This window comes from Microtus pennsylvanicus, chromosome 4 (genome assembly GCF_037038515.1).
Source record: "Microtus pennsylvanicus isolate mMicPen1 chromosome 4, mMicPen1.hap1, whole genome shotgun sequence".
NCBI lineage: Eukaryota > Metazoa > Chordata > Mammalia > Rodentia > Cricetidae > Microtus > Microtus pennsylvanicus.
In genome coordinates, this window is record NC_134582.1 from 97,566,423 (window position 1) to 97,580,736 (window position 14,314).

The 14,314-nt window shown below is 41.4% G+C and overlaps 1 protein-coding gene across 1 annotated transcript; it reads right to left on the minus strand.

Annotated features, from left to right (window-relative positions):
- Positions 1-5,970: 5,970 nt before the first annotated feature.
- Positions 5,971-13,855, minus strand: LOC142848791 (serpin B9-like). Its single transcript, XM_075970968.1, has 6 exons — positions 13,685-13,855; positions 12,862-12,999; positions 12,289-12,406; positions 9,995-10,137; positions 8,244-8,399; positions 5,971-7,007 (listed from the first exon to the last, which is right to left on the minus strand). Exons 1-6 carry the CDS (start codon positions 13,850-13,852, stop codon positions 6,603-6,605), a joined length of 1,128 nt encoding a protein of 375 aa, XP_075827083.1. The 5' UTR covers positions 13,853-13,855; the 3' UTR covers positions 5,971-6,602.
- Positions 13,856-14,314: the final 459 nt, after the last annotated feature.

The window sequence follows — 14,314 nt, forward strand, 5'->3', positions numbered from 1 at the left end:
GGCCTGATGCCAAATGGGTGGGGAGAATCAGAGGTGGTGTTGGAGCTTTACTGTAGGTCAGGAGATCTGAAAGGAAAGTGGGGGCACCTGTGGACAATGAGGACTTTAGCAGTGGTAGCAATAGGGGCTTGGCTGAGACACTGGTTCAGGTGGGCTCCTCAGCACCATGGGCTATATGTAGTTGGGATGGGGAAAGACATGGCAGCACAGGCAGTGTAGCAGCTGGCATGCACAGAGTTCCTGGCAGCCAGTATTCCTGTAGCGTTCAAAGGGTTAAATAGGAGATGAAATATTACATTATTTGTAATAGTTCAGAGTGTGAAGGGGTCACACAGAGGTCTTGGAGCAGACAGAAAAGGAAGCAGAGACACATTCAGGCACCAAAGTTATTGCTGGGTGCTAAAGTACACCATTACTATGAGTTTCTTGAGTGAATAAAGCCTTCCTATTTCCAGTGGAGACTGGTGAGCCAAAGTCAAGAGACAGAGCATTCTCATTTCTCTGAAGAAGCAAAGAACAGAGATATCTGGAAGGAAGGACAGAGGTTGTCACCCAGGCTCCATCACCAAGAGGCAGAGCCCAGTGTATGTATAGAAGAATCCTGGATCTGCCAACAGAGCTTTGGGATGGTTAGGAATTGTTCACCAGATTCCAGCAGTGTACTCACCAAAAGAAAGGAAAGCTTGCCGGCTACAATGAACTGAACAGAATGTGCTCTTCAGCTGTAGGAACATAGGGTGTTTAGGGCAAAACTCATCAATTAGGAGAAGGCTGGCACCTTAAGGTCTGAATGTGCAAGAACGGGGCCAAGGGAGGGATCCTACAGGCCAATATCTTAGTCATAGCATCATTGTTAGAAACAGAATCCACTCAGGACCCTAAAGATCAAGTTCTCACTGCAAAGGAGATTTATTTGTCCCCCAGAGGGACAGAGGGACGGAGGGTAGGGAATAAAAGACAAAGACAAAAGGTAGCAGGTGAGGTATAAGGGGCAGGGAACATGGGAAAGAGGGCAAGGGTATTTGTTCCAGGATGGGGATAAAGGACTACCTCTGGATGGAGAGGAAATAATCATAGCCCATAGCTAAATGGCACTTTATAAAGGTAAAAGGGGAAACCCCATGCTAGGATGAGGTGTTTAATTTTAATTGGGCATGTTGATTAGGAAAGACAAATGGGACTTTCTTTAAATTTATTTATTTATTAAGGATTTCTGCCTCCTCCCCTCCACCGCCTCCCATTTCCCTCCCCGTCCCCCAATCAAGTCCCCCTCCCTCATCAGCTCGAAGAGCAATCAGGGTTCCCTGACCTGTGGGAAGCCAAAGGACCGCCCACCTCTATCCAGGTCTAGTAAGGTGAGCATCCAAACTGCCTAGGCTCCCCCAAAGCCAGTATGTGCAGTAGGATAGAAAACCCACTGCCATTGTTCTTGAGTTCTCAGTAGTCCTCATTGTCCTTTATGTTCAGCTAGTCCGGTTTTATCCCATGGATTTTCAGACCCAGGCCTGCTGGCCTTGGTGAGTTCCCGATAGAACATCCCCATTGTCTCAGTGTGTGGGTGTACCCCTCGTGGTCCTGAGTTCCTTGTTCGTTCTCCCTCTCCTTCTGCTCCTAATTTGGACCTTGAGTTTTCTGTCCGGTGCTCCAATGTGGGTCTCTGTCTCTGTCTCCTTTCATCGCCTGATGATGGTTAATATTCAGGATGATGCCTATATGTTTGTCTGTGAATTTACCTTCTTACTTAGCTTCTCTAGGACCGTGAATTATAAGCTCAATGCTCTTTATTTATGGCTAGAAACCAAATATGAGTGAGTACATCTCATGTTCCTCTTTTTGGGTCTGGCTTACCTCATTCAGGATAGTGTTTTCTATTTCCATCCATTTGTGTGCAAAATTCAAGAAGTCCTTGTTTTTTTACTGCTGAGTAATACCCTAATATGTATATATTCCATACTTTCTTCATCCATCCTTCCATTGAAGGGCATCTAGGTTGTTTCCAGGTTCTGGCTATTACAAACAATGCTGCTATGAACATAGTTGAGCATATACATTTGTTGTATGATAGGGCCTCTCTTGGGTATATTCCCAAGAGTAGTATTGCTGGGTCCAGGGGTAGGTTGATCGCGACTTTTTTGACTGCTGGACTTCAGTAGTTCAATACCAAATTGAGCTTTGATAGCCAGTTTCTGGAAAAGTGTGGAGGTCTAAAAATGTGAGCCTATTTCCACCTTGACCAAAAGTCAAGAGTTGGAACTTACTTCTATTATTTCAAGGTTATTGTGTTTCTACCTCAATAAAAGGTCCCACCTAGATTCAGAACAGAGAGTTCTGCTCTCTCAAGGTTATTGTCAACAGGTGTGGCTAATATATAGACCTTGTATTTCAGAAATGGAGGAGTAGATACCTTTCTACCTCAAACAAAAGTCTAAGGATCCAACTAAGGTTCCAGTTTCTTTAAGGAGATAAAATTAGATTCCACCCAGGAAGGGGTTTGCCTACAGAATGTTTTGGTCTTGGGTGTGAGTATGACTTTTTTTTGTCCATTCAACAGAATATTTAACTATGGATTGTAGCCTGAGACCTTCAACCGTTCTGTTTGCTTCCTTGGGTAACTGGTTATTCATCTACAGGGGCAACTAGCCTGCCTTGAATTTCTTTTGGAATCTAAAGTTAGCTCTCTGTGTAAAGGGCTGTCTTTGTGACTGAGAATCCTTTGCCAGTGTAAGTAATTTAAAGTATCATAGGAGCATATCTATTCATCAGAATTATACAATTGAGCAGAAGTCATCTTCCTGACTATCCATAGATATGTGTCTGCCCAGTAAGTGTAAAACACAGCACCAAATGCTTATGGAAAGAACCCCACAGTTGCTCTTATTACGGAGGTATGATAGTGGCACCAGAGAAAGGTATGGACAGAAAACCACGAGTCATTTATCGTCACTAACCCTATGGCTTTGGCAAGTGGGGCTCCCCAAGAGGGTTTCCTGTTAATTACTAGTAGTCACTGCTGTACATTCCCACAGCCTCTTGCACCCAGCAGCTCTTCTCCAAGTGGGGGCAGTGCAGAAAACTAGCCTCCAAATACACTGAAACTTGATGAGATCTTGTGAGACTTGGTAGGAAACAGATTGTGTTAAAAGAATCAAATGTTGTACGTTGTTAGAGAGTGTTAAATATCCAATGCCATATTCAGCAGATCTCTGATAATTTTTGAGGGCAATCTTTGAAGCATGCCTGATTTTAAATAAACTTTAGTTGTATTAGTTACTTGTTTTAGCCTTAACCTTGAAAATGTATGCAGGAGACTAAATAAAGTTCATTTTGTAAAAAAAAAAATTATATTGAACTAAGCATGAGCACAAGTTTTGTTCTGAACATATTAAAGAATCTGATGGTTTATTTATTTATTTATTTTATTGAGCTATACATTTTTCTCTGCTCCCCTCCCTGCCTCTCTCCTCCCATTCAACCCTCTCACATGGTCCCCATGCTTCCAGTTTACTCAGAAGATCTTGTCTTTTTCTACTTCCCATGTAGATTAGATCCTCATTCCCATGTAGATTAGGGTTCTCATTGTTTTCTAGGTTCTCTGGGAGGGTGATTTGTAGGCTGTTTTTCTTTGCTTTATGTCTAAAAGCCACTTTTGAGTGAGTATATATGATATTTGTCTTTCTGGGTTGCCTCACTCACTTTTATGTTTTCTAGAATCTCATCCTTTATAAGGTGAGTATTAATCTGTATGTCTTAATTATCTTTAAGTGTTTACAACAAGTTAGTAATTTGTAGATTAGGATTTTACAGTTTTGTACCTGTTAATTTGACCTATAAATATTACAATTCTTGATTATAGCTCTTTTAGTGTAAATTGTAAATACAGTCCATGGGGGAAACTGGTGATTTAACTTTCTTGGTCCTTTCATAGGGTACTTTCCAGAAAAATCACTGTTTTTTTTCTGTGACTCAATTTATAAAAATAGATAATGTTTAACAAAATTCATAGTCAGGGAGGCTAGACATATCCTCTTTTTTCTCTTTCTTTCTTTCTTTCTTTCTTTCTTTCTTTCTTTTTCTTTTGAGACAGGATTTCTCTTTATAGCTCTGGTTGTTCTGGAACTTGCTCTGTAGACCAGGCTGGCCTTGAACACAAAAATCCACCTGCCTCTGCCTCCCACACGTGGTATTAATGGCATGTGCCACTGCCTCCCAGCTGATAGAAATACATTCTTAGTGATTCTTTGTCGAGGTGTTCTCAGGGTGAGCTTTATGCATAAAACATAAACATGTTTCAGGTATGGAGTTTTCAATCAACAAACAGTTAGCCAGAAGCAGAACTACAGAGGTTGAAAAGCAAGGGTTTTGTATTCAGAGACTTTCCCAGACTGTAGACTTGATTGATTGGGTGTTTTGTTTTCATTTATGATGGTGGTGCTGTCTATTGCTGAATTTTACAACCCGAATGGTAAGGTTACGTGTGTATGTAGTAATAAGGGGCGTCGGGGCTGCATCCCCAGCACCCCGGCTGCCTGCTCGGCTAGCTTATGCCCCGAAATAATTACTCGTACACTGTATTCTTTTAAACACTGCTTGGCCCTTTAGCTCTAGCCCTTACAGGCTAATTCTCACATCCCGATCAACCCATCTCTAATAATCTGTGAGCACCGGTCTTACCGGGAAAGGTTCAGCATGTCTAACCTGGCGGCTTGCTACATCACGTGCATCTGCCTGGGAGAGCGGAGCATTGCATCTCTCTGAGGTGTCTGCTCCTGAGAGGAGAGCTGTGGAGTCTGAGCTCACTTCCTCTTCCTCCCAGCATTCTGTTCTGTCTACTCCTCCCACCTATCTTCTAACCAATAAAATGGGCCAAGGCAGTTCCTTTATTAGCCAATGACCTTCCTCCATCATGTGTATAAATATTTAATCATTAACTCTGTGTTGTAAGTTTTAAGGCAATTTTTATTACAGATTCTATAGATTTTTAACGGCTTTAAATAAGCTTTTAAATCTTGGGGTATAGAAAATTCATACAATAGTTGCATAAGTCTTGAGATAAAGTTTATATCTTAGCAAAAGTTTCAGGCAGTTAAGTGAAGCTAATATTCTATCTTTTTAAAGCTGTTTTGTCTCGCTTTTTTATCTCCTGCCATAGACTAAGGTGGATCAGCTATCAGTACAGTCAATTTCCAACTCTGGAGCAAGCGTTTCGATGTAGCAGGATAGCACAAAACAATATTTTAACATTATCATTACCCAAAAGACATTCAAATCCCTGCTAAACTGGAACCAGTGATTACAACCCTCAGAGATACAGGATTTTGAGACTTGGCTATCAAAGTCACCATGACACATGGAGGTGGCAGATTCAGTTTTGTGCGGGGCTTTGCTCTGCATCTACTGCTGTCTCAGTCAATAATTGCGACTCCATAGTTATTGACGTGTTTCTCTAGTAGCCACCCGGCAGGACTTTTACATCCTACCAGATCTGCTCCTATCACTGTCAATAGATGTAGTTTTAAATAAGCATCAATTGTTCCTATGTATTAATAAAACCCAGAAGTCAGAGGCTGGGTGAAACCTGCTAAGTCAGAGATTAAAGAGCAACTTGCTGATAATTCCTCCTTGCCACTGTCTTCCTTCTGGTCCATCAAACCAAAAACCAACAAACAAAAAACCAAAAACCTGCCATGCTGAAAGTCCCTCCCTACCACCTGTGTATCTCTCCATCTGTCTTCCAGACGCCCTCTGTCTCTATGATTACATTCTATCAGCTAGTTGCTGACTCTGCCTCCTCATCCAAGGTTGATATTTTTAATTAAAGCAAATGCAAACTCAGACTTCCCTCCTTTATTTATTCAGCAGCATACATGTTTGGTGAGAAAACAAAATTTATTTTGAAATGGTCATTAGGATGCCACAGAACTTGATTAGTACAATTGCTTGTGGATAAAAACAATAGTTTACAGAATCATGACTTCAGCAGGGGAAAATATAGTAGTTCAAGGTAGCTGTCATGGCAGATAGATAATTTGAGAGAAAGTAGGGAAGTCCAACTGTTAGAGGACCACACTGTCTGCATCTGTCCCCAAGTCTAGCACAGTGGTGGGCACACCCCTGGTGACTGGTGGACAGCAAAGAAAAGTAATATTAAAGTGTGCATTAAGGACCAATCACTGGGAAAACTGCAATAGCGGTCATCATCCACAGAAGTGTTCACTATGATGAGTACAGATTAAGACAAGTGATGGCAGGAGGTGAGGAGCCAGGAGAGCACTGAGTATATAGTTGGCATGATTTGTCTGTGCACTGTGTGTGGTGCTTATTAAGGTCACCATAGACAACTTTGTGGTTACCTAGTGGAATTGTTTGCCTCTTTTGTTGTTTTACATAACAGGTAACCAAAGCACTCTGTGGCCCTAAGACCTGGCAAATGCCATAGATGTGGTCAGGAAAGGGGGAGATGAATGAGGACATCTGAATATCAGAGTGCCAGGAGAAATGGGCCCTCACCTTTGAACATGGTTCCGCCATATGCCCATCCTCACAGCGTTACAGAAGTTGTCAAGATGCTGAATTGAGAACTGCTTCTGACATGGTAATTGTGCCTATGGAGAGGAGAACCTGCCACAGAACAGGAGGCTATTGGTTTCATTGTGCTTGATGAAGAACAGGAAGGGGCGGTCTGCACGGAATGTTAAGTCAGTTTCAAGGCCACAGTCATAACTAATGATGGCCGAGGCTGCTGCAGCTTCAGTGCCTTCTTCATTGACCTCCACAACACTCTTGTGAACAAACTTGGACAGACATAGGTCTTTCTGTGGAGACTTTGCTGATGAATCAGTCTTGCTTCCTTGGAAGACATCTCCCATTCTCAAGTGCTGAAACACGGACTCCATTTTATAATCCTCTTCCAATTTAAATTTTGGAAGGAAAACCTTTATATAAATTCTCTTCATATAGTCTGGTTTGGTCCAGGCTGTTAACTTCTCAAAGGTGAGATTGTTTTCCACCTGACAAATTAGAATTAGAGACTGTCAGATTCACAGTTAGGTCTTACCCAGAGTTTCATAGCCACTTCCTGCTCACAGACTGTGCCATTATCCCACATGGGGCACTGCCTCTTCCCATGGCCAGACAGCATGAGTGTCCCACTGTCCTGCTAGTGTGCAGCTCCCTGATGGGTATGGAGGCCATCAGCCTGAGAGGTAGGAAGACCTGGCCACCTTCTCCTCAACCCCCTAGAAGGGAGGTCTATTCCAGGGTAGATTGTGTTTTGTGGGTTGTGTAACTTAAATGTGAAATTTCTCAAAAAAACTCTCATAGTAAATGCTTGCTCTGCAGCTCTTTGTACCTTTTTTTAGGCATCAGGGGGGTCTAGAAGAATGAAGGAAGCAGTTTCTGGAGGTTACCTATGAAGGATGTCCTTGGTTTTTCGTCCCTTCTTATTTTTCTGCTTCCTGATTACTAAAAGGCCTGTGATGTCTGCCAAATGCACCTGCCTCAATGGAACTGTAAGATGCGGACAGGTAATTTGAAAGGAGCTCTCTAAATCTGTATGCCTACATAAATCCTTCCCCTCCTATGTTATTTTTGTTAGGCATTTTATCAGTGATGAAAAACTAACACTACATATGCCATGCCACTGTTAGGGAGCTGGATGAGGAGAGCCAGGGAATCTGTTCTGATTACAAAGACCCTTAGATCTTTCACACTGCACTGCCCTCCATTCATAGTCTGGCTGTGATATAGTGGGGCATCCAGCTGCAAGGAAGGCCAAGAAGTTTCATAATGATCTGCCTGACATCTGCAGATGTTGCTCCTCCTCTTCCACTTTGTTACGTTAAAGTGCAATATTTTTCTGTATATTTTATGTTCTAATATATTAAAATAAAATAATAACAAGGATCATGATAAAGTTCTCTTTACAGAGTGGTGTTATTTTCCAAGCACTGTGCTAAGTTTGCTGCCTGAATTTCTCTCATTTCATCCTATCAGATAGTGATCATCATATCATATCCTTGTGATGAAGTTATAATATATGGCAAAGTCACACAACCCACAACAGGAGTCATGAAAACACTAAAACCTTGTGCCTGGACACAATTCGAAGCTCAGTCTGTTAGTACTACCCACTCTCCATGAATTTGTTAAGATGAAAAGAATTAATTATCGTCTAATGAGAACAGACACTGGACTCTTCTAGAAGACATTTAGAGTGTCGAATAACACAACCTCTCCTGCCTCACCTGGCTGAGGTCCACACCATCATCTGGGAGCAGGACCACAAAGCTCAGCTCCAGGCCCTCATAGGGCATCACCAGCACCTGTGCCTGTACTTCATTCACGTAGGCGTGGTTAAATGTGTCTTCCTGATACATCATCTGCACTGGTCTTTTCTCACTCTGAACAGATGAACCCAGGACATAAAATACATTATTGAGAGAGGTCAAAAGGTTTCCAAATGAGCTGAAGTTAATGCCAGCAGTGTTCTCATCACTCACAATGACAACACTAATCATGACCCAGTGAACACTTAGTTAACGTCTACCAGTCTCTTCCTGCTTTGATTAAAATAGTTGTTGTCAGCAGATATGGAACTGTAGTAGATAGGATTCTACGTGGTGGTAAAAGACCTTGAACAAAACAGCGTGGGGAGAAACGGGGTCTTTCATCTCACAACTCTCAGGGCACATTCCATCCCTGAGGGAATTCTGAGCAGGAGCTGAGTCAGAAACCATAGAGGAGTGCTGCTTATTGGCTTGTTCCCCATGGATTTCTCAGCCTGATTTCTTATACAGTTTATGACCTCCTCCCCAGAGTTGGCACTAGCCAGAGTGGGATGGATCCACACCAATTATTAAGAAATGTGCCCCATAGACTTGTCTCAATGCCAATCTTATGGAGGCAGTTTCTCCATGTAGCGTCAGTCTTCTCAAATGGCTCTGGTTTGTCTCCAGTTAACAAAACAGCAACCTAGCAGAGATGTACTTAGGAAACATCATGCGTTACCAGCAGGAGAAATGTGTCATTCAATTATTAATATTTCAAAGTCATAGTTGGGCCAATAATGTTCCACCAAGTCTCATGTTTCAAAGCCATTGTCCACAGGTTCACACTACTGGGGTCTGAACAATCCATTAGGACACAGGGCCTATTAGAGAAGAGTTAGGTTTTGGAGAGGGGCTGCCCCTGAAGAGGATTTTGACAATGTACCCCTCTTCCTTTTGCTTCCTGACTGCTGTGAGGTGACCAAACACCACCATGCATTTTCACTGCATGTTGTACTGTACCACCGAAACCCTAAGTGATTGGATCCACTGACTCAGACTGAAACTACTGGGATCATGAGCTCCATTAAATATTTCCTACTTAAATTGATTATCTGAGATAATTTGTTTCACTAATAGAAAGTCAGCTACTATCACACCAGAAATAGGATTTCATCATTCACTATTGTCAGTCATTGTATCTAAGGAGGCATAATCAATTGTAGTTAAAAGAAAAGTTTTCATACATTAGACTGGGATATTTCTATAGTGGTGTAAATGATAGTGCAGACAGATACATCTTCTCAGAAAGCATCCTTTCTACTATGTATCATGCTTCATCTATATATTATACTAATATAATATAAGAAGTCATATCTGACATTTTTGTACATAAGGAAAATTTAGTTTAGCGAGAGGTAGAAGCAATGGTCACACAAGAAATTGTCAAAAGTGGAAATTGCCCTCAAAAGGATGAAAAATAATATAGGCCATTAATGTTCTATATTCCTATCAATTTTCTATATTTTAACCTTGCATTCAAAAATATTAGTTTCTAATGGTTTTGTGTGCCTTCCTATTCTCCATGTTTCTAGGCTGAGGATCAAGCTCAGCACCCCACAAGACATGCGATATCTACCACTGAACCCCAGAGCTACACACTCACCTTTACACATTTCCATGCAAGTTCTTTGACACACTGGCATGAACTTTTGGATACTGTTCCTTACCTGGTTTATTTTAAAGGGCATTTCCCTTGTGCTTTCTTTGTAAAACTGTTGATGCCACTTTCCTTTGAAATATAAGGCATTGACTAGAACCAGCCTGGTCTCTGAATCAACTGAACCATCTGACAACAACTCTGGAATTTTCCCTTTTGAAAAAGCAGAGACATCATTCAGGTTCATTGTATACACACGCATGAGAAATAAGATGATGTTACATCTGGGCAGATTCAAGAATCACTTTCAAATTTTGCTTAAAAAAAGAAAATAAAAGAAAAGAAAAGAAAACAGGATGCCAGCATCCATGTATGACTGGAGATCATGTGCACCGAATGACCATCCTCAAGATGAGGATGCTGAACGATTTCCAAGTCTCTCACAGAAAGCAGGTTTGGAAAAAGCAGAAAAAGTGACTCCAGAATGGAGAATAAAGAAGCAGGAAAGGGGTCACCGGAGACTAATGTTTAACCTTGGATGCTCTGGTGGGTACTATCTTGACAGTCTGAATCAACTAAGAGACATGTCTCAAGGCAGTCCTGTGGAGACATTTCCTAGGAAAGTAACTAAGGGGGAAGACACTCCCCAGAGTGGGCAATGCCTTCCTGTGCTGCCCTGACTAAAGGACTGAGGGAGAAGCAGCACTGCTTTTGCCTGCCTGTCTTCAGCCCTCGCTGATGAGTGCATCTATGCTCTTTGTGCCCCAGGCCTATCGTTTTTAGCTGACACTGGGACTCAGTAACTTTGGCCTTCATGTGGACAAAGACTGGTGGCTTTCTAGAATCTTCTAGGCTTTCCATGCCAGACTGAGTCTTATAAGATCTTCAGGCTCATAGAGAATGGAAATGCTCCCAGATTCTCAAACACACCACGTGCAGATGATCGTTGTGGGATTACTCCTTAAGAGAGGGCAGGCTACTCTGCCCTTTGTGAAGTCCAAATCCATCCCCCCTACATCCAGTCAGCCTGTATTATATATGCCAATCTTTTAAATCCCATCCGTATTATATATTCATTCTGTTCCTCTAGAGATCACGGAGTAATACACTAATGTTAGATACAGAGTCTTATCTAGAATACCATGGCCATGCCCAATTCTAGCATAGCACAACATGTCAGAGACTCAAAGGCAGAAAGTAGTTTGTTGAATAGCTATTACTATTCTAAACTCTCCATCAACAAAAGAAACAACATAGGCAAGAGAACAGATTCCCTTCTTCTCCATTAAGGGAGATCCCATCAATGGTCAAGAGAATCCTGCTCATTTATAATATCAAAAGTGTAGAAGAGGTAAGATTCTAACAAAAAAAATGGGCAAATAATTGCGGAGTCTTTAAGAAAAGATTCTCATTCTTATCGTCACTCTGTTAGCACAAATAGGAATGTACTTATTGGGATAGAACTGTTTGGATGGTTTACATATCAGACAATGCTCTCAAAGATCTGTGAGACCAATTCTCAAACAGTTATCTTTAAAATAGAAACAAATACGGCTTAACCCAATGGAAAGTTCTTTTAGGTCAATGTAGCTGAGCAGCCCTGATAGAGTATTTTCAATGGAAATCAAGGCTGGTTTCACCACATGTAAGTGAGGGATCTGAGGCAGGAAGGGTGGAATCAGAAACAGGAATCCTCTTCTACATAATGGTGGTGGTGGCCGGGGCAATACAGACCTTAGGAAGAGCGAGCCGAGAGAAGACTTATGAGGAAGATCTCTACATGAATCTCTATGTTGGAATCACATGACCTTTCAACACCGCAGACCACCCCTGTCTTCTAATGTAAGCTGTTCAACTTGCAATCAGGCCAATGATTTCTCATGGCATTTCTATCATCCCTCTGTCCTGAAGAAATACACAAAACTGGGCTGGAGAGATGGCTCAGTGGTTCAGAGCACTGACTGTTCTTCAAGAGGTCCCAAGTTCAGTTCCCAGCACCCCCATGGTAGCTCCTAGCTGTCTGTAACTCCAGTTCCTGGGAATACAACACCCTTACACAGATACACATGTAGCCAAAAACCAATGCACATAAAATAAATAGATACCATTTTTAAAAAGAAAGAAATATACAAATAACCCTATGTTTCAAATCTAACTGTCTGAATAAAACCTCCATGAATTCACTAAGGTCTAAATTATACCACATATCATGATGTGAGTCTGCATCTCTTTGACTCCCTGAAATAACATGAGATTAGTCCATGAGGGAGAAGGGAAGTTAAAAGAAAGAGGAGGGAAGGAAGAAGAGGGAGGGGTGGATGGAAAGGACAAGAATGTGAGTGTGAAATAACTTGAAATTCTGACCTTCAGTCTGTTTGGAGACCCACGTGTTTATGTGCTTCCTGGACTCCTCTGGATCTTTGGCAAAGGACAGCTGCTCCAGCTCCGAGTGATAGAATTGAAGACAGGACTCCTTATAGGTCTTTGGAGAGAAAATGTTCAGAAAGGTAACATGGGCAAATAAAGTGTCTGCAAGGAACCTGACCTTCTGAATATTAAGACATTAAAGAACAAAACTAAAATGAGTGTAGATATCACTTTAAAGAACAAGCATCTTTTTGTACTAGGCCTTTGTAAGTGAGAATAGCCAGACCTGAATAAATAAAAATTACACAAAATTAGATTTAAAATATTTCAAAGTATCGTTATAGAATTTTGGTCTTGGTCAAAGTTAGGGAGTCGAGTCTCACTATGGAGACTATGCTGTCCTAGAGCGCGTGTCTGTCTTGTCTCAGTCTTCTAAATGGAGGTCTTATAGATTTGTACAATCGCTCTGGCTAAAAGTTTGCCCTTCATTTCCTCAAGATCTCTGGGATCCTTCTCTATAGCAACAATTATTTTCAAAGCAATTGATGTCATTCTACTGATTCAACTTACTGGGGGTAATTCACAAGTGTTGTCTGCAAAGATCCTATTGGCCATTCTAAGCAAGTATTTTTTTTCTGGCTTGTTCAGGTTTCTTAGAAGCCACTGGAAGCCCTGATGAATGTCTTCTTCTGTGTTTAAACCAAGTGTCTGTGAATGAAAACAATGAAATAGTATGACATCAGTAATGAAGAATTTTGGTTGTAAACAGAATTTGCAAGCAAATAAGAGATGTTTAAGGCAGGATATGAGATTCCGATGTAAAGACAATTGATATCAAAATAATTAAAAGCAGGTATTAGTGTCACTTTCTAATAAATTGTTACAAACTCTATTGCTCTAAAAATGAACTAGATCTAAGAAATCTGTGTTTCAAATATTTTTGTCATTTTTTTTCTCTGAAGTACTTGGGACTAAACAAAAGGCCTTAAACATTCTCCAGGAGTCCTACAACTGAGTTGTAATTGCAACACCCTCCTTCCATTACACAAAAATACAGACAAACCTCATGTGGAACTAAGTTGTGCAGGTAGCCTTGAACTTGTGATCATCCTGTCTACATCTCCTTAGAAGCTGGAATTTAAAGCCTTGCCACAATACCTACCATAAATCTATTTATGCACCATTTTCTAAGTGAAGTCTGGAGACAATTTTGAGACCTTACCAAGTCATTACTCATGGAAAAAAAATCATTGCTTTAAAGAAGTCTTACTGGAGAATATTGTCTTCCTTCATTTTAGCCCCTGTCCCACGAAACTGGTTATGCATATTCCTATCCTTGCTTCTCTGCAGCTCTTAGGTATGTGAAATGGGTGTCAGGTGACAGGGAACTTACCTGTGATATCTGGACTGCGGTGTCTCCATTCGCCCCCAAGAGGACCATAGCTAGAGCAGAGGAGACGCTCACAGGAGAGTAACATACATTTTTCAAAGGGTTGTTCTGACAAAGGATCTTTAAAAGGTGGATGGCAAAGGTGCCGTTTGCTTCAGACAGAGTGTTCATGATGCAGAGTCTGGAGGCAAAAGAGAAATGGTACTCAGTACAGAGCTGGAGGTTCACTGATCTGACTCAGGGAAATCTGGGAGTTTTGGTTCTCATTTCAAAGTTATAAGAACATAAAATTGGATTTTACAAATTCATTCTCAGTCACAGTCCTTCCAATTTTAAGGTTATTATCTAAGTGTGGTCACGGCAGCAGACCAAACTAGCATCTGTCCCATATGTGTAGGTAGAAGGTCAGATCTTCAGGACTGCACGCACAGGACACAGCTGAGAGAGAGGGACTCTAGTCTCCTTCCATACAGTCTAGATTTCTCTGTGAAGATGGTGAGGTCAAGGATAAAGAGGAGAAGGAAGACAGAGGAAGGGAAGAAGAAAACAGCCATGAACATCCAGGTCACATGCAGTTAACATGGGATCACTTATTTTAAGGAGGGAATGAGGAGAGCTCAGATTGGAGCAAGC

Bases quoted from the DNA above. Each gene is read 5' to 3' on its own strand.
- LOC142848791 (XM_075970968.1), bottom strand. From the start codon at position 13,852: ATGAACACTCTGTCTGAAGCAAACGGCACCTTTGCCATCCACCTTTTA. The intron at 10,138-12,288 runs GTCAGAATTTCA...CTTTTTCAAAAG, and splicing joins GGTCTCCAAACAGACTGAAG to GGAAAATTCCAGAGTTGTTG. The intron at 8,400-9,994 runs GTAAGGAACAGT...TCATCTGTTCAG, and splicing joins TGCCCTTTAAAATAAACCAG to AGTGAGAAAAGACCAGTGCA.